General features: G+C 33.3%; 1 protein-coding gene across 50 annotated transcripts in view; it reads right to left on the bottom strand.

Moving 5' to 3' along the window:
* kif1aa (kinesin family member 1Aa) overlaps positions 1-23465 on the bottom strand; it is a 117684-nt gene that overhangs the window by 22192 nt on the left and 72027 nt on the right. For 13 of the 50 annotated variants that reach the window (XM_087257271.1, XM_087257275.1, XM_087257278.1 and 10 more), the window contains 12 exons: positions 20521-20639; positions 19693-19778; positions 18443-18578; positions 17512-17674; positions 17328-17418; positions 17122-17240; positions 16945-17000; positions 13536-13644; positions 10193-10259; positions 8232-8316; positions 8039-8144; positions 4058-4084 (listed from right to left, as the gene is read on the bottom strand). In XM_087257271.1, coding sequence (XP_087113397.1) covers positions 4058-4084; positions 8039-8144; positions 8232-8316; positions 10193-10259; positions 13536-13644; positions 16945-17000; positions 17122-17240; positions 17328-17418; positions 17512-17674; positions 18443-18578; positions 19693-19778; positions 20521-20639 — 1164 coding nt within the window. Of the gene's footprint in view, positions 1-4057; positions 4085-8038; positions 8145-8231; positions 8317-10192; positions 10260-13535; positions 13645-15229; positions 15449-16944; positions 17001-17121; positions 17241-17327; positions 17419-17511; positions 17675-18442; positions 18579-19692; positions 19800-20520; positions 20640-23465 lie in introns of all 50 variants that reach the window. The other 37 variants (XM_087257272.1, XM_087257276.1, XM_087257273.1 and 34 more) reach the window with 7 other exon arrangements.

The following is a 23465-nucleotide window of genomic DNA, read 5'->3' as shown; positions in this document are numbered from 1 at the left end:
ATTCATGAATCAATTTTGTAGTTACTTTTGTACACTGGAGGAAGGATGACACCATGGCTAAGGGATTTCTTTTAGACAGGTAATGTTATGTTTTAAACTATTTTAGTCACGCAAAGTTTATGTAGATTTTGTTGTTTTAAGAATGGGTTATATGCACAGAAGTGTTGCTCAGCCACTGAAATCTTCAGGAAAAAGATTGATGTGACTGTTTTCAATTTCATAAGAGACCTTTTACATCATCAATAATGTAGATTTTTATTTAGTTTAACAACAAAACATAAGTAAATAGCGTTATTCCACCTAACCTGCTTTACTGAGCTGAAGTTGGTTTTATGTTCACATTGGTTAATTTTTGAACAATGACAACCTGTGACACGCTCCCTATATTGTTTACCATGCTACTCTGAATATTTGGTCTGAAATAATGGTTTAGTAAGTAAGTAAGTATGGCTTAGTAGTAAATGTAATTCCTGCACTTTGTCGGCCAACCACTAAGCAGTACATGAGAGTGTGTGACCAGCGATCCTTGCATGCATGAAATATTCCACATTATGACAAGTTTTGCTTGCTACAGAACTAAAAATGTATCAGATATAATACAGTTTTTTTTTTTTTCAGAATTGTAGTATTATAAAGTACTACAAAGTTTTCTAACTGGTGAATGACATGACCTAGTGTGTCTCTGTCATCTTTAATGTGTGCGTTCATAATTTCAGGAGGCGTGGCTTTGGACAACAGGGGAGGGGTCGAATTTGAAAGATATTACGCTAACTGGATTTAGGCAGATCACCTACTGCACCTTTAAGGTTCTTTATAGAGCGACTTATGCCAATAAACACAATAAACAACCTATATTTAAGACTAAAGTTTCTAAAACTACACATAAAACTATTACTAAAAAGTTCTACATTAATGGATTGCACATAAGGGGCTCGTGGACCATCAAAGACCAGCAACAAAGCTAAACGATGTACAAAAAAGATTAAATATACTATTTAGGTACATAAATGCTTGCTATAGGTAATAATATTATATCAAGTTTATAATTTTTTTTATATAAAAATTATAATACATTCTCTGCTTGACATTTTATGCTTTTTCATTAAAATATTTTCTTGCTGTCAGTAATGTAGATTAAAGTGTTTTGTGTCACTTTTTATTTATTTAGTGGATGTTTTCATTGGCCTTCTTAAACTACCAGGATTATAATGGCTTATTATTTAGTTCAACTATAGCTCAGTATTGATTACCATAGTTCAGAAAAAATCTGTTTATTCACATCATCATCATCATAACGCCACTTAGTAAAATATAGTTAGAAGTTATGCTTTTAAACAAACACCAATATGCTGGAAAAAAAAATCACAATGTTTGGTTTGCAACTTATTTATTTATATATATATATATATATATATATATATATATATATATATATATATATATATATATATATATATATATATATATATATATATATATATATATGTATATATATATATATATATACATATATATATATATTTTTTTTTTTTTACCAGAACCTGAGAAGACATTTACAGAGCACAGCTGAACCATATATGAAAAACACTACACTATAACTGTTCAATATCTAGTCACACAGATTGTTCATTTATGTGCAAGAAAAATAAAACAATCAATGTAATCTGTCATGTCAATCATGTGAATATGTGATCTGTAAATGTGCTCAGGCAAACTAGTCCTGGCAAAGCAAAAAGAGAAACATTACTTTTTTTTTTTACAAAAAAGCTAATTATTAGATTAGCTATTATTAATTATTAGATTACAGCTGTTCTGATTTGATAATTACAGAAACAGTGGCTCTTAAAATTGTTTGCTCTGAGTCATTTAGCCAATATTGTGTGAAACATTTAAATGAATTGGATCAACACTGCCTCCTTGTGGTAAAAAAGCTAATCGTGAGCATAGAATGCCAAGGAGGGCTAATCGTCAATAAACTTCATTAAACACATTTTTTGGTTCTAGATTGTAAATCTCAGCGCACTAACATAACACAAATTTTGTTCAGGATTTGTGATTAATATTGAGGTTAGCTGAGCGAAGCCTCCTGCCCATAAACAACACAGAGCTCATGGTGTGTGGTCTGGCCCGCAGTTTTCACCCCACACAGGCGAAGTTGTGTTTTACGGTGTTGCTTTGACATTTGTGATGGAACTTGATCTGGTTGCAGAGCAGTTTAAATGAAACCATACATTTTTAATTAGGAGATGTCATCTAATTTGTTGAGAATTTGTTGAGCAAGAGCAATAAATTTACGCAGGGACTGATGGAGTGTGTGTGGTAAGAGTGACTCATTACTAAAAAAAATTACATGTAGTTTAAACTGAGGAGAAGGATTCACAGACATAGATTACACATTTATTTATGAAGCTGTCTTAAAATCAACTCAGCCAACAAAAATATATTTGAACAAAAATGTTTGAATGTTTTGCCAAAAATTCCTGTTAAAGCTACAGTTCACCTTATCATACAAACCTTGATGAGTTTTTTTAAAGAATGTCTAGAAATATCAACAGTATGACCAAATTCAAAATTGTGAGAATTTCCAAACATATGTGTTGTCAAAACGATAACATTGTTTTCTCCTTTGTAACTTTTTTTTTTTTTGCACAGGTTTTCTTAAATAAACACTCCACTTTTTGGAAATGGGCTCATTTTACAAGCAATCTAGAGTTAATCACTTGAGTTTTACCATATATGAAACCATTCAGCCGATCTTCAGGTCTAGCAGAAGCATTTTAGCTTTGCTCACCATAAACAATCAAATCGGCTAGCAAATGTCTAAGAACTATACTCCTATTCTGGTGTATAAATCAAGAAACGTTGAATGGGTTTTCTTAAACAAACACTCCACTTTTTTATTTTTATTTTTTTTAAATAGGCTGATTTTACAAGTAATCTAGAGTTAAACAGAAAAGTTTTACCATTTAAACCATTCAGCCGATCTCCGATCTAGTTGGAGCATTTTTAGCTTAGCATAAACTATCAAATCAGCTGTAAGAACTATATTCCTATTTTGGTGTATTAATCAAGGAACTTTGCATGGGTTTTCTTAAAGATACACTCCACTTTTTTTGTTTGTTTGTTTGTTAATAGGCTCATTTTACATGTAATCTAAAGTTAACACATGAGTTTTACCACACTTTAAACCATTCAGCCAATCATCAGGTCTAGCTGAAGTATTTTTAGCTTAGCTTAGCATAAACCATCATATCGGCTAGCATATAAGAAATATACTCTGCATATTAATCAAGGAACTCTGCTGCTGTACCATGGCTACCTACAGCTGGGTAACTTTCAGGGCCTTTGTAATATCACTGGAATGACAGTAGGACTATAATTCCAAGCCATAACCTAGCCAATACAAAGATTTATGCTAAGCTTAGCTAAAAGTGCCTCTGTCAGACCTTGAGATCAGCTAAATGGATGAACAAAAATCATTAAACTCAACTGTTTAGCTCTATTATACTTGTAAAATGAGCTTATTAAAAACAAAAGTTTGCCCCTAACTTGCAGCATATTTGAGCTCTCTTGACCACCATAAGAACATTAATAAAGGTGGTACTGTATAATCCCAACTATCAATTTAGCAATGTCATCCAAACAACTTTTGTTCATAACCTTGTTAAAACTTCTAGTTAGGGAATATGGCTATGATCTCTACAACACCTCCTGCATATTGTATAATTCAGCAAAAATGCAGCCCGTATAAAAGTCAAGCCATGCAATCCAGTCACCTATAGAGGTGCCAACAAAGTCAGAAACAAAACAGAAGCTTCACACGCAAAAGCATTTCCATGGGAACCAGAGAGAAATTCTCTCACATTTTCAGAAATAGAAGGAGGGGACGAGAAATTAAATAGACAAACCAACAGGGGTGCAAAAATAAGCAGCATTTAAGAGCCAAAATATGACAAAGAACGATGGAGGCTGATTAGACAGATGGTTCGAGAAACAAAGGGATGAAATTTTACATTCGTTGCGCTTGTGAGAGGAATAGGATTCGAAGGGAATATACCTAGGCATGTCCGAATCAAGAAACTGTCTGGAAAAACACAAAACAACATTCTGTTAGTGGACTAGAGAAAAGTCAGAATTAGAAATGTGTGGAGAGAAGCTCATGTGGAGGCCCAGCAGCTTGTTTCTGAGGATTTTAGATATAATATGGCTGTCAAGGCCTAGGCACAACTCTCCTGTCACATCTTATTCTTGATCTGCTGCATTGGTGCATGAATCCAGCTCTGATATGTTTTATGGATCGTGTGGACTATCATGTAAGGACTTAAAATGGAGGAGAGGAGGTCACAGCTGCATGATATCTGAATATCTGTTAAGCATCTGTGATATGCAGGTGCTGATAATGCATTTAAACCATTAGGAATTTACTTGAAGCATGTTTGCAAAGTCTGGATGCTGATATATGATGCCCATCTAATGTGATAGCAGTAATGCATTGCAGATGACAAAATGCTTTGTTTGGCTGTTAGCGTAACATGACATGAGCAACATGGTTTTGATTAACTATCACGATGGGAGAATGTTAGTGATGGGTTAAATCTGTTAATAAATTGTGATTGTAAGCGTTAAACATTCTTCTCAGTGTGATGATGCCAAGAGCTGGATCAGCTATGTGTTTCAGTGAGTAGGTACTTGAGAGTCAGACACAGTGAATGGAATGAGCAGATGAGAATGGACACAAATGCAGACCAGCATCGGATGAGAAGACTTGCACAGCCAGCAAGGAGGTGAACTAGAGAACCAGTTTTCAGTGTTCTGCCTGTATGAAAACAGGGAATGTTTATATTTATATTTTAGATTGATTTTGTCTGCTTATTAAAGGGATAGTTCACCAAATCTTTTTATGTCGAACACAAAAGAAGACATTTTAAAGAATGCAGGAAACCATTGACTTCCAAATTATTTGTTTTTCCTACTACGAATGTCAGTAGTCACTGCGTTCCAACATACTTTAGTATATCTTGTGCTCAGCAGAAAAAAACATCAAACTTGTTTGGAACAAGGAAAAGGTTGATCAAATGGCAACAGAATTAGTATTTTTTGGTGAACTGTCTCTTAAAATTGTGACCTCCATCATCAAGACTAATAAAACCACTTATTTTTCTTGTGTGCAGTAGGAAGGATTGATAATTCTGAAATTTCTGAAGCCAAAAAAGAGCAGTTGTATGGATTAGTTTGTCAGTCAAGCAATGTTTTAAAAGCTTTACAAACCCCGGTGGTTATACAGCAAAATCTCTGCAAGCACAATCCTACAATTGTGAAAGAGGCATGTTGAGAAGCTGCATTATATAATCATATAAAATAGTGTAAGATTTTAATGACTTTTAAGAGAGCCAAGAACAAAACATTTTGCACAAATTAAAATGGTAATGCTTGTAATTACACATGAGTTAGCCTTTAATTTTACTGTTTGTGATATACACGTGTTACATATTTGATATTGATAGTAATATGACATCTGCTAGAGCAGGATGCTGTTGCTATAGTAACCTCTTCAGGTGAACATAATATCTGCAAAATGCTACATTTGTGAGAAACTGCAAAAACATACTTTCAGGTAAAATGAATACTACGTGGCAGGACTATGGTGACAATTTTTGTTCTTTAGAAATGTTTTTGAGGAATCAAGCATTATTTTTGTGCAGTTCTTTGCACAACACCAAATATATACCACAAACCAACTTTGTGTCTATTAATTGTAATTAATATATTTGCCTCACCTATCTATCTGAAACGTACAACAAATCATATCTTAAGTCAATGATTCCCAAAGTGGGGGGTCGCAAGATAATGACATGGTGGCGTTTGGTCATTTCCAAAAGTCAAATAAAATTTCTGAAACTACTATAAATACCATATTTTATCCATAAGCCACAGAAGATACAAATAGTAGTTAATAGGCAATCAAGTCCATTAAAAATGAATAGAGGCCTCTACTGAACATTGAGGTCTCTCTTTAGAGTGGTGGTCTCTAAAATTAAACCAAGAACAGACTTGTGCTAAAAACACCAGCCAGGTGAGGTTAATATTAAATTAAAAAAATTAATAAATCACTATGACCATTATATGGTTGTTTTTTATGTTGTCAATATGTTCCTGTTTATTTACAGTTGAAGTCAGAAATATTAGCTCCCCTAAATTATTAACCCCCTGTTTATTTTTTTCGCCAATTTCTTTTTAACGGAAAGAAGATTTTTTTGAACACATTTCTAAACATAATAGTTTTAATAACTCATTTCTGATAACTGATTTATTTTATCTGTCATGATGACAGTAAATAATATTTGACTACATATTTTTAAGACACTTCTATACAGCTTAAAATGGCATTTAAAAGCTTAACTAGGTCAGTTAGGTTAACTAGGCAGGTTAGGGTAATTAGGCAAGTTATTGTATAATGATGGTTTGTTCTGTAGACTATCAAAAGAAAAAAAAATTGCTTAAAGGGGCCAATAATTTTGTCCCTAAAATGATTTTTAAAAAATTAAAAACTGCTTTTATTCTATACAAAATAAAATAAATAAGACTTTCTCCAGAAGAAAAAAATATTATCAGACACACTGTGAAAATTTCCTTGCTCTGTTAAACATAATTTGGGAAATATTTAAAAAAGAAAAAAAAAGAAATTAAAAAGAGGGTAATAATTCTGAATTCAACTGTAGGTCTACTATTGTGTGCAAAATGTTTGTATATTTATAACCACCTCCGAAGATGTTGGGGGTCGTGAGTCACTGGCATTGTTATTTTGTGGGTCGCAGACTGAAAAGTTTGGGAACCCCTGTCTTAAATTACGTATTTAAAATTTGCAAAAACATAGACAGCGCCCTCTAGTGGATTTATCCCGTGAAATATGTCACGAAATGTACCTGGAGCATTTTATTTTACATTTTGCAAAAATGTAGGCTGAGGGAAGTATTTTCTATGAGCCTGGGCTAAATAGTATCTGCCACCTAAAAAACATAAAGTGGATCACTAATATGAAGCCAGCACCCACTAAATGGAATAAGCCATCTTTCAAAATGACTTAATATTACTAAAAATAACCAAGCATTGTTAATTTACACTTAGTCATTCAAATTCTGTACATCAACAGTGTTCATTTTGTTAATGAGAGGAAATAATTGCAGCCCATATTTACACATTGATCTAAACATTGCTCTCTGCAGATTGTATTACATCTGCATGTTTGTTATCAGTATAATTACTTAACTTATTATTATTGATGAACTTGTTTTCACTTCCAATGAAAGAGAAAATAACCTATACATTTATAAATAATAATGATCACGCTAAATCACAATTCAGTTTCTTTACTTTTTTGGTGTTCTTGTGTAGTTTGCTTAATGACCACCAGTGTCACTAATAACTTCTGTATTCTACATATAACACTTCATTATCAAAATGTTCGGACCTTAATTGGTGGATCAGATTCCCCTGCACCCAATGCTATTTGCATCCTGTCTAAATCTTAAATGCCTTAATATGGCAGTTTTAGGATTTTCTATTTGTCAGCCGGCACAACCGTGCAGCAGGTTATAGTATGTTTTTGCAAAGGAACATTAAAGTGTGATTATACAGTACTTCTTGTCTTTATCTAAGGCTGGCACTGTTGCGGTGCTGTTTGATTCAGAATCGCTCCCTTGTGACAAGCCTTTACGAGCTGTTTGGAAGGTTTGGTTGACTGACTCATTTCATTTGGCAAGAACTCATAGCTTTAAAGTTGTGCAGAGAACTGTTTGTCACAGGCTTGGCTCCAGCTCTCAGATCATATGCCAAAGCTGTGGAGAAAGTCATATTAAGCACAGAAATCACTAAAAGGGAGATTTGCTGTTAAAAAGAGATGAGGGAAAACAGACCAAGGTGAAGAAAATTTGCTACTGAGTTTTCTGGGAGAAACAATTCCTCCTCTATGTAATGAATGCAAGCCCTTTAAGATCTCTTATGTTTAGTTTCAAAGCTGGTCTTCAATTTGGGAATATACCTGTCATCATGCGTGGGTCGAATGTATCCTGCAGACAGTATGTTCAAAGAGAGAATATTGGGGTCGATGATTGCCTCATCTGCTTCAGGCGTGTTCCGGATACGTCCTGCAAACCACGAAAAACCCCGCATCCCATTTGATCACTATCACTCTAATTTAAACTTAAGACTTGAGTCTGTGAGGCAAAACTCACCAACAACCAGCTCTCGCACTTCCTTCCAGTCAATGTCTCTTCCTGTCTCATGTACCATGGTGACTGTAACTCTCCTTTGGATGCCCTGTTATTATGAAAACATTACTTTAAGTAAAATATCAGAATTTAACTCTAATGTTAAAATACCCGCCCAGGCTCAGTGTAAAAGAATGCCTTCACAAACATGCTTACAAAATTTCTAAAGTTTTACCTTTACACACTGTAAAAAGTAACTAGTTATGTACTTATAAAGTGTGTAAACCTGTTGACTTTTCTTTAAAAAGTGAGTGAACGTTCTTTGCCTTGGAACTGTAAACATAACTTATTAAATAACTATGAACACATTTTTCATTTATTTAATAATTACGTCAATAATTTTAAGATAATGAGGTTCCTCACTTTTTAAAAAAATAAAATCAACAAATATCTTTAGAATCAACAGGTTTACACACTTTTTTTACAACCCCAAATCAGAAAAAGTTGGTACAGTATGGAAAACGCAAATAAAAAAAAAGACAGTAGTGATTTCTAAATTTACTTGACTTGTCTTTAATTGCAGAAAATTCAACAAACATTATTTAATGTGTTCGTGATTATTTTTATAGGCTTCCATTTAGCACAGTTTTAACTGGCATTTGTGGATGTAACTATGTATTGTGGAGCTTGACAAAGATCTGCCAAAGTAGTCCTGAGCCTATGTAGTGATATCATTTATAGATGTATGACGATTCTTGAGTGCTGCCTGAGGGATCGGAGATCACGGTAGTTCAGCCTTAGCTTGCGCCCTTGTCCTTTACGCACTGAAATTCCTTGAATATTTGTTATGTACTGTTGAATGTAAAATATCCAAATGTCTTCCTATCTTTTTTGAGGAACATTGTTTTTAAACAATTAAATTTACATATTTGCTGGCAAACTGGTGATCCTAGGCCCATCTTTGCTTCTTAAGTACTAGACCTTTCTTGGTGGCTGCTTTTGTACCCAATTATAATTACAATCACCTCTTTAAAATCACACTATTTAACCAATTTACCTGATTACTAGCCCTTAATTGCACTTTTTTTTAAATGTCTTGCAAAAACACCAAAAGCAACAAATAAATATATATTAAATATATTTATATATTTAATATATATTATTTATATATTATTTATAAACAAATAAATATAAGTCATGAGGAAACATTGAATATTGTTTGTTGTTATCTACAATGAAATACAAGTAAATTTAGAAATGACTACTTTTTTATTTGCGCTTTCCATACTGTCCCAACTTTCTCTGATTTGGGGTTTTAAGTCAACTAATCACTTTTTTACACTTTTTTTTAATCTTACATAAGATTCTTGGCAGTTTTCAGCTAAAATGAGTATTAGATGCATTCATTTTTGAGAACTTGATCAGGGATCTCGTTATTAATTAATAATGAGCATTTCTCAGTTTTCTCATCTGGTAGTGCTTCAATACATGTGACATGAAACACTTAAACAAACAAAAGTAAAAGCTGTTAAAAAATAAAGAGAAATGGTTGCTTCAACTATATTTTCTTTTAAATTACTTTTATATATTTAACTGCTGGTTAGGTTTAGGGTAAGGTTTAGTGTGGGTGTAATATTATTTAAACAGAATAAAGCCTTAAACTTTTAGTGCCACTCAGCAGCCATTAGATTTTTTTGAACAGCCATTATGTGTGTATGAACCAATGTATAACAAAACATTGCTACAGTTCTGTTTAACTGTTTCCGAGAAATATGAGTTTGGTTGTTAATGCCACACACTGAATGGACACTTTGGAAAGGCTACATGATGTGCAATAACCGGCATAATATTATTTTTGTAAATTGTCGCCTGGAGGCATGTATTTTTCATGAGCCTGGGTTGTAAAATACTAAGTATGGGTCAACGGGTATGATATTATCAAGAAAAATAACAGAATCCAAGGAGGGAAGGGAATTTCCCAGTACCTGATGTAACATGAATGTGCCATGGCAAGGCATGCCTACTCGGTGGTCCACTACGGCTGGGATATAGCTGTGAGAGGGAGAAACATGTCAAATACAAATATATACATATACATATATATATTTATATATATATATATACTCTTTTTTTAAATTAGACTATTAGTACTGTACATTTTACTTTTTTGAACACAATCATACAAACTGCATACAATGAATTGGCATTATTCATTTCACAGCTCAATCATCAGATGTTAAAAAGAATATCATTAAAATCAATTTCTTTCAGTGAAAATGAATAACTCCAAACCACCCCGATTAGATTTCCACAGTAATATTGTGCACATGTTTAGTCTTAATATCAATACTTAATAATTATGTATAATTAACATTAATTCTGGGTGGCGCAGTAGGTAGTGCTGTTGCCTAACAGCAAGAAGGTCGCTGGTTCGAGCCTCGGCTGGGTCAGTTGGCATTTCAGTGTGGAGTTTGCATGTTCTCCCTGCGTTCGTAATAAGGGTTTCCTCCGGGTGCTCCGGTTTCTCCCACAATCCAAAGACACGCAGTGCAGGTGAATTGGGTAGGCTAAATTGTCCGTAGTGTGTGAGTGTGAATGAGTGTGTTTGGATGTTTCCCAGAGATGGGTTGCAGCTGGAACGACATCCGCTGCATAAAACATACAGTATTCTGGATAAGTTGGCGGTTCATTACACTGTGGTGACCCCAGATTAATAAAGGAACTAAGCCGAAAAGAAAATGAATGAATGAATGAATAACATTAATTCTTATAATATGCATTTTAAACATTTGTATGGCTATTTGTGTGCATGAAATGGTAAATGAAGTACTTGAGTTCAAGTACCATCCCTAATATAATATTACTCCAGTAGAAGTATAAAGTCATAATTTTTTTGACTGTGTGATTCAAAGTGCAAAAGTACTTGATTATTTAATATACTTAAGTAATAAAATTAAAAATACTTCCTGTAAAATGTTTATTTTGCTAAAACGTTGAATTATCAAAACTTGTTATGGTCTAATATCCACACTGATAAGTCATGATAATTCAAGTAAAAACCACATTAACATGGTGAATCAGTTTTATAAAATCAGCGAATTGCCATTGAATCGCTTTGAATAGATCATTTGAATTAATGAATGATTTACTAGAGAATCACTCTGAACAGATAATTTGTATTGTGAATTGATAGGTGCGTTCAACTTCACACAGCGTTGCAGACCGATCGAAATCTGTCTTAAAGCGGTGCATGCCAGTTAGAAATTTTGTCCAGATTGATGCTGCACCAACGCCACGTGACTGTCACATGTGGCATCAAAGTTCCGCAACAGCACTCTGAGAGCAGATGACTGATTCAGCTGGTGCAGCATCTGAAGAGCGACTGCAGGAGCTGCGATGACGACACCGATATTACACGATTTGCTGAGTTCACTGCATGACAACAACCACACGTGTTTCGGGTTTATTATTGGCACAAATTCCATCTCACAGATTTCCAAATAAACAATTCACTTTTTATACCATCTTGTACACATCATGCTTATTAAAAGATTACAAATATTTTACTGCAGCATCGTCTTTTCTTAAAAAAATTGTTCATAATGAGTAGATTGTTTGCATAGGTTTATTCTGCATTTTTATACAGACTACTGTATTCAGCTCCATAATCGATTTAAATGATAAATTTTAGTAAATAATCTAAATGTTAACTCAAATAAGTCTTACAGAAATGTAATAAAATAATCATCATCATTGATCCAGACACCCCTATAAACATTTCTTAACAAATTAAATTAAAAATATTTTATTACATATAAAAATGTATGATTGTGAAATATTTTATTTCCTGTCAAGCCGTTTATGCAGAAATGTTAAAAGTGACATTGATGCACCTTGCTCTTTCTGGGAAATTTCTAATAAGTGTAGGTAATTTATTTTGGCCCTTTTGTTAAATCTTTTTGTAATAAAATTATTTATTAAATGCTTTCTTTATCCAAAATAATCTTAAATCATTTTTAAGACTTAATCAAAACACCTAGTTTTGGGTTTTACACGAATATATATTGAAAAGTTTTATATCTATAAATGTAAACCTCTTTTTTAGCATATTCAAACAAGAACTGGAACAGTACTGACATACCATTCAGCATATAGTAGCCTAAAGACTGATGTTTTAACTCCTAGAATTTGTGCTTATGGTTTTGTGTTTAATAGGCCTAATCGGGGATATTTATTTCCTTTTTTAGTGCCCCTTTATTTTCCCCTTATTTCTCATGTGTTTGTTATATAGGCTACTTAAATTGTATTTATAATTCCCTTTTTTAAATATGCACTATAGTTTGTAGTGTCTGTATTTTGTTTTATTTGTACTGTTAATCTTTTGTTGTTAATTGTTATAAATAAATAAATAAATAAATAAATAAATAAATAAATAAATAAATAAATAAATAAATAAATAAATAAATAATTTAACTTGAGACTCACTCTGAACAGATACTTTGAATCATTCACTGAAGACTAACTCTGAACGGATCATTCCAATCAGTGAATGATTCACTGGAGACTCACTCTGAACAAATCATGTGAATCAGCGAATAATTTACCAAAGATTCACATTCTAAATATGAATCAGCAAATCATTTACTAGAGACTTACTCTGAATAAATTGTGTAAATCAGAGAATGATTTACTGGAGATTCACTCTAAATATGAATCAGCGAATGATTTCTTAAAGACTCACTAGAAAAAATCATTAGAATCAGTGATTCGTTTACTGGAAACACACTCTAAACATATCATTTGAATCAGTGAGTTCTTAACTCATGAGGAGATGTAAGATAATTTCACAAACAAATTGTTCAGTGCCATTTGTGAAACAATTTATCAGCTTAACTGATCAAATTTTGATTGTCACGTATTAACCAGCACTATATGCCTCTCTGAGCAGGTGACAATTCCTTACTTTTAATTCATCCAAGGTAATGTAACAGAGTAAAAAGTACAATTTTTGTTTTGGCCTACAGGGAGGTAAAAGTTTCCAAAAAAACATATACTTTGATAAAGTACAGATGCTTAAAATACACACTTAAGTATACAAGTGAAGTATAAATACGTAAATACTGTACACTACTGGCATGAAAACATGCACATACATTGTTATGTAAATTTAATCTAATAACACAATCTAAAAATCAATTCAAATATTTTTAACGTTTACATTCCATTGATTCTACATGGCACAGTGATTGACTTTACACTGTGCTCAGACTGAATTTGTTACAGGCCAATTTTCAAATGAAAAGATCAATGTCTAGACAAAACACTTACTCTCCATTAGCCTCCAGCTCACAGATCTCAAAGAAGACCATCAGGTCATATTTACAGTGGCATGGTCCTGCTGTGGGTCGAGTGAGGGCTGTCAGTTTGGTAGCAGGGACTATGTAGAAAACAGAAAAGGGAGAACAAAAAACACAGTCAAATCAATATTTAGACCAAAGGTAATAATAATTTAGTGGCAGATGAGAGGGATACTGCAGATTCACAGGAGAGAGGGAGACACAGATCACAATATAAGAGAAGGAATAGAGCATAGTTAGAGAGGAGCAGGACTGGAAGATCAGGGGTCCGATGTAAAGGCACACTGCTGTTAAGATGAATGAAGTCAAGAGAATTACAGCGATCCCTGAACCTCCACACAGGTCAAGCCAAATTATTTGAAGGACACTTCACACAAACATTTCAATTCTGCAACCATTTACACACCCTTGTGTCATTCCAAACCAGTATGGACTTACTTGAAAATCTTGAAAATCAGAAAATCAAAAGACTTGAAAATCAGAATTGCGAGAAAGCCAATACGTTTAAAATTTAGGAAAGTAATGATGCATTTTTGAGAGAAAAAAAGTCAGAAATAAGAAATTGTTTTAAGAAATAATTCCAATTTTTTTAAAATAAGTTATTTTTTATCTCAGCTGTTAAAATCTCACTGTTTATATCCCACAATTGTGACTTTTTTGTCTTTTAATTATTAGAAATAAATCATATATACGGCAAATAAGGATTCCAGAGTCTTTCAAACACCAAAATGACAAAGTTGCACCATAAAGATATTATGAAAAAGATCCATATATCAGATATTCTGAATTCCTATAGCATATTGCGTGTTGAGTGTATTAAATTTCTTTTTAAATATCTGTCTTTTTTTTTTACTAGATTATTAAATTCATTAAAAAAATACAAAATTAATTGAAAGGAATCAGAATTTTACTACAGTACATCTATCATGGTCATAAATGGAGAAGATGTCAAAATATTAAGTGGGTATTGTTATTTATAGTGTTATTGGCCCCAGATTTAAAATCACCTACGTTACATAAGATAATCAAAAATTATATATATTTCACAAAATATCCACTCTTGTTTAACAAAACTGTCTTTAGAATGACACAACTGTGAGTAAACGACTACAGAAAGTTCATTTGAGAAAAACTGTTTCTTGCAAATCCTAATGAATATTTCTCAAACACTTAAATAGAATGTCCCAAAATATTTCTCTCTATTTTTAATAATTTGCCAAAACTACTATCCTGCAAAGGTTTAGGGACCACTGCATCATCAAGCTCAGTTTCAAGTGACAGAACAACCAGTTTTACTCATGCAGTCTAATCCCAGTATAAATCATCAGTTTCTGGTAAATGACGTCAAAGAGATAGGCCAGAATTGTCCATCTGCTTGATGAGGTTTGTATGGAGAGGCTGAGGGAGAGAAAAAGACAGGACACCCACACACAGTTTGAGCAGGCCGAAACACAGTCCCTGGAACAAGGCATCCTTTAGTCTGTCAATGCAGAGGACTTTTTGTGATTAGTGGAATGGAGAAATTAGTGAACAAAATGGGGTTTCACCAGCATAATTAAAAATTTGAACTATATTTTCAAATAAAAAATATGTGATATTTGTGCATTAGACTGACTAGAGGTTGGTTTTCAGGGACATTCTTTGGCACTCTGAACCATTACAGACCCGGCTTCTGCGCTTTTATTACTGAACAGATAGACAGGGGCGGAGCTGGCAGTCTGGCTTGCTCCTCCCCCTCAAGGAGGTAGGAAACAGCCACGCCTGCTGCATTGAGGGCGTGGCTTGACAGCGAGTCCACCAAAGAACCATTGAAGACCTCAGGCAGCAGGTAACGAATCAGCTCCAGGTTCTTCTCCCGATCTGGAGGGGTGTCGTTATCTGCGGCTACACCCACCACCAACAACATGAATACCATGACCCCAAACAGCCAATAGAGCAAAAAAAAGGCAAACACCGATTTCTCCTACATCATACTTCATAATAGGAAAAAAAACATTTTGTGAGTCGAGCAGTGTGTCTAAAATGTGCACAAAACAGTAAGCAAAAAGTACATCATCTGCTGCTTGCAGTGAAATGCTGAAGCATGGTTCAAATGAACGACTAACTATCTTATAAAGCAACTGGAGCGAATTCATAAATAAAGTGGCTGATTTGATGCTATAGGTCATATGACAATGATAACATGGCAGATGCAGCACATCCATATGCACATGTTCATGCTATAGCTGCATCACAATTCAGGGGCTGCATATACAATAATCATTCAAAGTCTTCTTCAAATGGATCCTTCTTTTCTGGTATAATGAAGATTATACAACAAATAGATCAGGACAAAATAAAATAAAAAAAATAAATTATTATTTTAGGGTTATTTCACCTTTTTACAAGACAGGACAGTGGAGTAGAAACAGGAATGTATCAAGCAGGGGTTCCCAAACTTTTTACCCCGCGACCCCCAAAATAACAATGCCAATGACTCGCGACCCCCAATATCCTCTGAGGTGGTTATAAATACAGAAATATTGCATGCAATGGTGCACACACACCAATAGACCCAAGTCTATTCTTTGTTTATTTTTTTTTTAAATGTATGTCAGTGCTGTAAATGTGCCAGAAAGTTTAACCTGGTGTTATAAAATTATTCAGCTGCATCTGACGCTATTGCTGTGTCTTTAATATAATGTATTTACCCCAGGGATCGCAATCCAATAGAACTAGTAACTGTAAGCTACTATAGTAACTATATACAGTAGTATTTAGTAACTCTAAACAACTATTATTTTCTTCTCAGTAGGTTATGGATAAAATATGGTCATTCTTATGGTTTAATAAAAATAAATAGATTTTTGGAAATTACCAGGCGACCCCCTTCATTGTCCCGCGATCCCATTGGGGGGTGCCAACCCCCACTTTGCAAACCACTGGTATAGTGAACAGAGATAGATGGGAAGGATCAACAAAGGACCACAAGGTGGCAATCAAACTTTCCATTCTGCTTTCATCCACAATTCTGTATTTATAGGCATTGTAAATAGTTTAGACTTGACCAACCTATTTTACAATGTGCGTTCAGGTTTAGTGGACTTTAAAGGACACATCTTCCAAAGTCTGTTCCTCTTAGAAAGATGCAGTCTCTGAATTGGGATGCAAATGTAGTCTCTCTAAGAAATATGCAGTCTCTGAACTGGGATGCAAAGTTAATACCTACTATATTGTAATTGTTGTTTTGTGTGCCCTTTGTAAACTAAACAACTTCAACCTCTACATGATTTGGCAATTGCATTTGATTTTTGGGGGGGTTAACAAAGCAGTCAGTTTCCAATGGAAGTAATAAAGGTAATCTATGTTAATGGTCATAAAATGATATGACTTGCTCTCACCTGGTTTGGAAAGAGGCATGACCCTTGGGAACTGCCGTCTGCATGGACGCAATGGGCTGAAAGAAGAAAAAAGAAAATAGGTTTGGCTTCACTTTAGCATAACTTTGATGGATGAATCCAGACATTTGTAGCATGTATTAATCAGAGTTGGAAATAATAAATATTGCCAGGATCTACCTAATGAGATCCTTGCAGAGCGCAGGGAAAGGCTGCTTCTGGTAGTGTCCAAAGACTTCAAACACGATTGGCTGAGTTTTTATGTACTCAATAAAGGACTTAGTCACTTCCACTGCAATCTGGAAAAATGGGAGAAACAAGTGTTTTACTCTCAGCATAATAAAAGAGTGTGATGTAAGTGCTGTGCGTTACAGTGTAAAGCTCACATTCTGCACATGATAGAAGCCAAGTGGTGGACCACGTCCAGTGTTCTTCAACGGCTCGGTGGAAAATGCTTCATCGTGCCTGTGAATAAAGCTACAAACGAGAAGTTTAATGAAAGTAAATTAGATACAGAACAATGTCAAATGTGTGCTGGTGGAAAGTTCAGAAGAGAACAGAGGCACTCACTTGAACTGGCAGAATATGTCTGCGTACTCTGCGGAAATGCTTGACGCCTGCAGAACAGTAACTCTGAATGTGAAGACTTCACCAATCCTCAAGTGATCCAGAGCGCCGTCCAGCATCCCATCAAGACCTGTTTTGACAGGGCTGTCCAGCTCCTCTGGGTTAGCTATGAAATGCACATGAAAGAAAATATGTCAAGTCAAAAAGATCTGAAAACTCCACGGGGCAGCTGAAGCTGACATATAGATTCAGTTTTCACTCACTCAAAGGCCTTTTCCCCCACTTACACAACACAACAGTTACAAAGTTTGGGGTCAGGAGAAATAAATACTTTCATTCCTCACACCTGATGCTAAAATCATTCATTTCAGTTTTTTTTCTACTGATCAAAGAATTTTAAAAAAAATCCTAAATTGATCAACAATCAATATTTTGAGCATATACAGTATAATTTATTTAAAATAGAGTGACCAGATGTTTCTGTTTTCTGTGGTATGTCCAAGATTTTGTTGTTGTGTCCTCAACTGGAGTTGTTTTACTTAAAAATAAAAATATAAAATAATGAATTTTCCCTATATTTAAACACATAATTTGTTATTTTGACCACTGAACTACATTGTCCCCAGTTTACATCTCAGAAGTCTGCTCATCATATTTGTATTATTTAAGTATTAATTATTTTTATTAAATAAATGCATGCTTGATAAACATAAGAGACTCACTTTAAAAAAAATAAAAAATTATATATATATATATATATATATATATATATATATATATATATATATATATATATATATATATATATATATATATATATATATATATATAAAACAACTTGGCGACCCAAGATCTTTAAACAGGGTAGTGTACAAAGATGTTTAAACATGTTTAATGTTCCAACATGTTTAATATCACATTTGCATTTTTTTACCTGCACATGTATTATTGTTGACCTCATCTGCTGACAGTCCCATCTCTGCACTTTGTCCTTCACCCTCCACAATCCTCAACTCTTCCTGAGAAACGGCAGCACGCGAAAGACCAGAATGGCATGACTCTGACTGGAACTGCTCGACAGGAAAAAGAAAATAATATATATTTTTTAAATTTATATATATTAAATATATTATATCCCTTAAGAAACATTGCCAGGATTCATTCTTTCTTATCATTTAATGATGCTAAGAAACTAATTTGTCCATTTATCTACTGTAATGTTGTGTACACTGGTTTACCTACGGGGTCTATGGCAAAGCTATAAACAAACTAAATGAAGCTGCTTGACTAGAGTTTTAATGAAATTAAAGAAACGAGAACATATTACACCAGCTTTAATAAAATTACACCGGTTACCAGTGCACCAAAGGATTGATTTTAAAATTCTTTTTAATAAACCTGATCCTCCAGTCTAGAGCTGCACTTTAAATATTTTACACAGTAAATTTCAAGCGATTTGGCAGCATCTCTTTTAGTCACTATGCTCCAAAAATTTGCAACTGTCTTACAAATAAAGTGAAAGAGTCTGCATTAGTATAAAACTTGTTAATTTAATATTAATATAAATCAATTGTTTTATTGTATTTCCTTTTATGTGCTTGTGTCTATTTTGTTTTTAGTAGTTGCTTACATTTGTTTGCATTTGCTGATATCATTCAAAGATTTAATTATGTTAATGTTGTTTTTATTATTTGTTTTTGCAGGATTTAAAAAATATATATTATTAATATTATACCAATAACTATGAACAAAGCTAGTCACCCTGCTTTTTTGTGTTTTCTATTGAAACTTGTATCTGCCCTGGCCTTTTTTTTCTCACAATTCTTTTTGTCACTGCTAGAATAAATTTGAAAGCAACAATTAAATGCTAATAATTTTTAAAGTCACAGTTCTAATAAAGCATTTAAACTTGCAATTGTGAAAAATGTTCAATAAAAAAAGTTTGCAAAAACATTGCAATATTGATAAAAAAAAAGCTAAATATGAAATGGGAACTACTAAATTCCGAATCATAAGATGTAAACAAGAACGAAGCAAAAATTAAAAGTTTATATCTAGTATTTCTGACAACTACTAGAACAAACTAATATAGGGATCACACTCACAAGCCGCATTTTGAACGAAATACTTAAGAACTAGCTAAAACTAGACTTGACTTTACTAAAAATAAATAAATGTTGATACCTTCTCAAACTGCTGGTCCTCAAAAGAAATCTTGGCCGTGCCTGACTGTCTGACACCAGAGCCATAGTCTGGTGCCTCTTCATCGGCTGGAGGAAAAACCAGAGCACCTTCACATCACTTCCACAAGAAGTCACACACAGTTTGCCCTTCATATTACATACAATATCACAATAATCACCACATACTGTATTACGGATGCTTTCAACCTTTCACTTGCTATATTTTTGCATTTAGAAAACTCATATCTTCAACAAATTTAAAGTTAAATTCTTTTAAAACAAACTATTTAAATGCACTATAATATTCAGCAAGTCTCATTAAGAATATATCTTATCATACTGTGTTTTGCAAAGTCTAAATGTAGCTTTTTTATTTAAATATTAAAAAATATTAAAGGGATACTTCTTGCAAAAAAATGTAAATGTACTCACACTTAAAGGGGTTTTAAACTTAAGAATTTCTTACTTCCATTGAACACAAAACAGAAGTCAATAGAGAAGTCTAGAAGTCAATAGCTGCTTTTTTCCAAAGATTCATTTGTATTTGACAGAAGAAAGAAACTCAAACAGGTTTGGAATAAGTGAACGATCACTAAATTATGATATCATTTTAATTTTTGATGATCTATCCCTTTAATAATAAAAAATAAGCAACAAGTTTTTAGTGTTCTGTATTCAAACAGTTTCAGTACAACAAACACAAACTATCAGTGAATATATAACTTTGTCAAATAAAGCAGTTGATTTGAAGTTCTCATAAAAACTCCTAAGATATATGCCCCTCTACTCACCAGTAGGATTTGCAGGACACTTGCAGTCCTGATCTTACCTGATATTGCCTGTACAGCTACTCTGAGGAAACCTTTGACTTCTCCCTTCTCATTGACGATGGCAACCCGATGGACCAGAGGCACAGGATACAGCAGATTACTCAAATAGACAAAAGCCCTGCAGGAAAGAGAGGCAAAGAAAATATGTGCCCAAGGGATTGAATGTGCAGAAACAGGACAGACTCAACACTGAACGACATAGACACACAAACAGGCACTGCTGTGGCCCTGGACATGATTGCATTTGTTCCTTACAGATTAAGATTGTGTTAAAGTTTAGAACTACTGTATATTTTGGGAGAGTTTATAGGAACTGAAGTGATGAAAAGAATAATCCTGAGACCACGGAAAATTAGGGATTATATTTAAAAACTGTAAATAAACCAAAAAATTTATAACATAAGAAATTGCAGGAAAGTTTGTATCTTACAGTAGGTTTAGGTTTATCTCTGACAATTTCATTAAAATATAAACTCAAGTCTAGCAGGGTGATGTTACAGTAATTGTGATTACTTTATTGTCTTCATTTTGCATTTCCAACCTTTTCTTATCAGAGCTGTGAGAAATAAAGGCATACTGTAATTACGAAACTTGCAACTTGAGGAAAGAAAAATTAGAACTGTGAAACATACAGTATAATACTGATAATTATATTTTTGGTAATAAAAACTACATGCAAAAAGTAAATGATCAAGATATCTAAAATGTCACATTTGTTTTTGAAGTAAAAAATAAGCTTTCACACTTTTGTGACAACAAACTCACAGGGTTTAGAAAATAATATAGAGATATTAAGAAACCACTTTTATAAGAAGCATTAAAAATACTAAAAAACGATCATAACTAAGTTTAAATTTATCAAAAGTGACAGTAAAGGCATTTAGAATGTTGAAAAAATATATAATAAAAATCAGTTATGATGAATTTTCTTTACGACAAAGAATCTTAAAATAACCAAATATAAATAAATAAACTATCACAATTTCCATAAATAGTTTAATAATGGTAATAAAAGGAAATACTGCTCAACAATCAAACAAGAATGTTAGAATGATACCAAAATAAGAGTTACTAAAAATTTATATTTGCTATCACGTGATCAAATATAATCAATAAACTGCATTAAATAGTTATTTTTAAATATAATACTATTACTGTTTATACTGTATTTCTGATCAAATTTGCGTCTTGGAGAGCGGTTATTTCAAAAACATGAACATATCATAAAACCAACAAACCTTTGAACAGTAAAGTGTAAATAATATTTCAAATAAACAGCAACTTTTACTGTAGGTCAATAATGAAGTTAATTTTGAACTAAAAGTAAACTTATTCCTTTCATTACAAATCACAGAAGATGCTTTGGCAGAAAACATCTTACAGATGTATAAAAATAACTGTGTTGTACTAAAAATATTTGTAATTACATTTTGACTAGTGGTCTCAAATGTTTACACGTCACTATAAAAAGACAGTTATTGATTTAATACGTCATATGAGTGACTGGATGTGTATTCATGTGAAAGATTATGGGATATTTGGATAATCTATTGATCTATTATCAGAACAAGAAAATAGACTGATTTTATTTTTGACATTTTGACTTTCTTTGAAAACATTTTGCATTTAATTCATAATTTTCTAAATCATTTGCTGTCAAGGACTACATTGCCCATCCTCCATATGTAGACAATGAATGACAAAAAAGTGGTGAACCAAAAAAAAAAAAAAACAGTTTGGTGAGGTAGAAAAAAGCATGCTTGGGACAAAAAAAGGTGGAAGAGGTGACATCAAATGTGGCATTACTAGACACTGTGAGTGTGAACAGACAATACCATTAACAGACATCAAAAGGAAATAAAACACTGCAAAAAGCGGCCATACTGACACAGATGTGCAGTACATTGCTCAAGCGCAACTTAAAAGAGTGAGCCGATTCATCAAAGGTTTCCATGTAAAATCTAACAAAAAAAAAAACTAAAACTAAAAAAACAACGGCACATGATCTCACATGCCCAGAAGAGAGACAGCTGTGCTAGAAACCAGCTCTTTCATCTTGAGAAATGTGAACACTTGGAGGAACCAAACTGCAGCATTATGGGAACCAATTAGCAAGTAATTAGATGAATAGCTTTATTCCCCCTCATTCATCAGACATTCATGCCATGTAACAAAAATCTGGTCTTGTTTGTTTCTGCGGAACACAAAACAAACAGCTAATATGAGTGTTTGGAGAGAGCGCTTCAAAGCTGACGGAGGCCTTTGAAGAAGTAATGCAGTGCATGTAAAGCTGGGACACAGACCTTGGCATGATAAAAGAGTCACAAATGGCAAATTCCCCATTTTGATTATTGGCCATTAGTTTCAAATCAAACCCAAAGCTCAAGGTGTGTGTCTGCAGCGATCAGATGGAAGTCAAATGTATGAAAATGGGAGAAGACGGGGTAAAGTCCAGACATGATGAATAAGTTAAGTCACTAAAGACTTTTCTTTAAACTCTTTGAGGGTGTTCTCTTGACAAAATGGTTTACGTAGTTCCCTCTCATGAGATATCAAAAACCTCAAAAAAAAAATTATCTAAATATTTAATCCTTGGAAAGTGTTTGTGTTGTTTTAATGTTTTTTTTATGTCAAGAGGTATAATTCTGAATAAAAAGTGATGAAATTATTTTGGTAATAATAAAAAATGCGTACATTTCAGTAGACTATATGTATAAGCAGATTATGTATAGGCTTGACCGGTGTATAGTCCATCGTATTATTGACCCCTTTATTCTTTTTGATTTTGATTGTAATTAAACAATGAGCACATTTTGTAAAGCTGCTTTGCAATGATAATTATTGTGAAAAGCGCTATACAACTGAATTAAATTGACCTTTTCATAAATTGGTCAAACGAGACATTTTGACCTTGGCATTTTAATAGTTAAGAGGGTACTTTATA

The sequence above is a fragment of the Danio rerio genome, chromosome 6, assembly GCF_052040795.2.
Source record: "Danio rerio strain M-AB ecotype USA chromosome 6, GRCz13ab, whole genome shotgun sequence".
NCBI lineage: Eukaryota > Metazoa > Chordata > Actinopteri > Cypriniformes > Danionidae > Danio > Danio rerio.
Note: the sequence above shows the minus strand (reverse complement) of the source record. Positions and strands in the feature narration are given on the sequence as shown.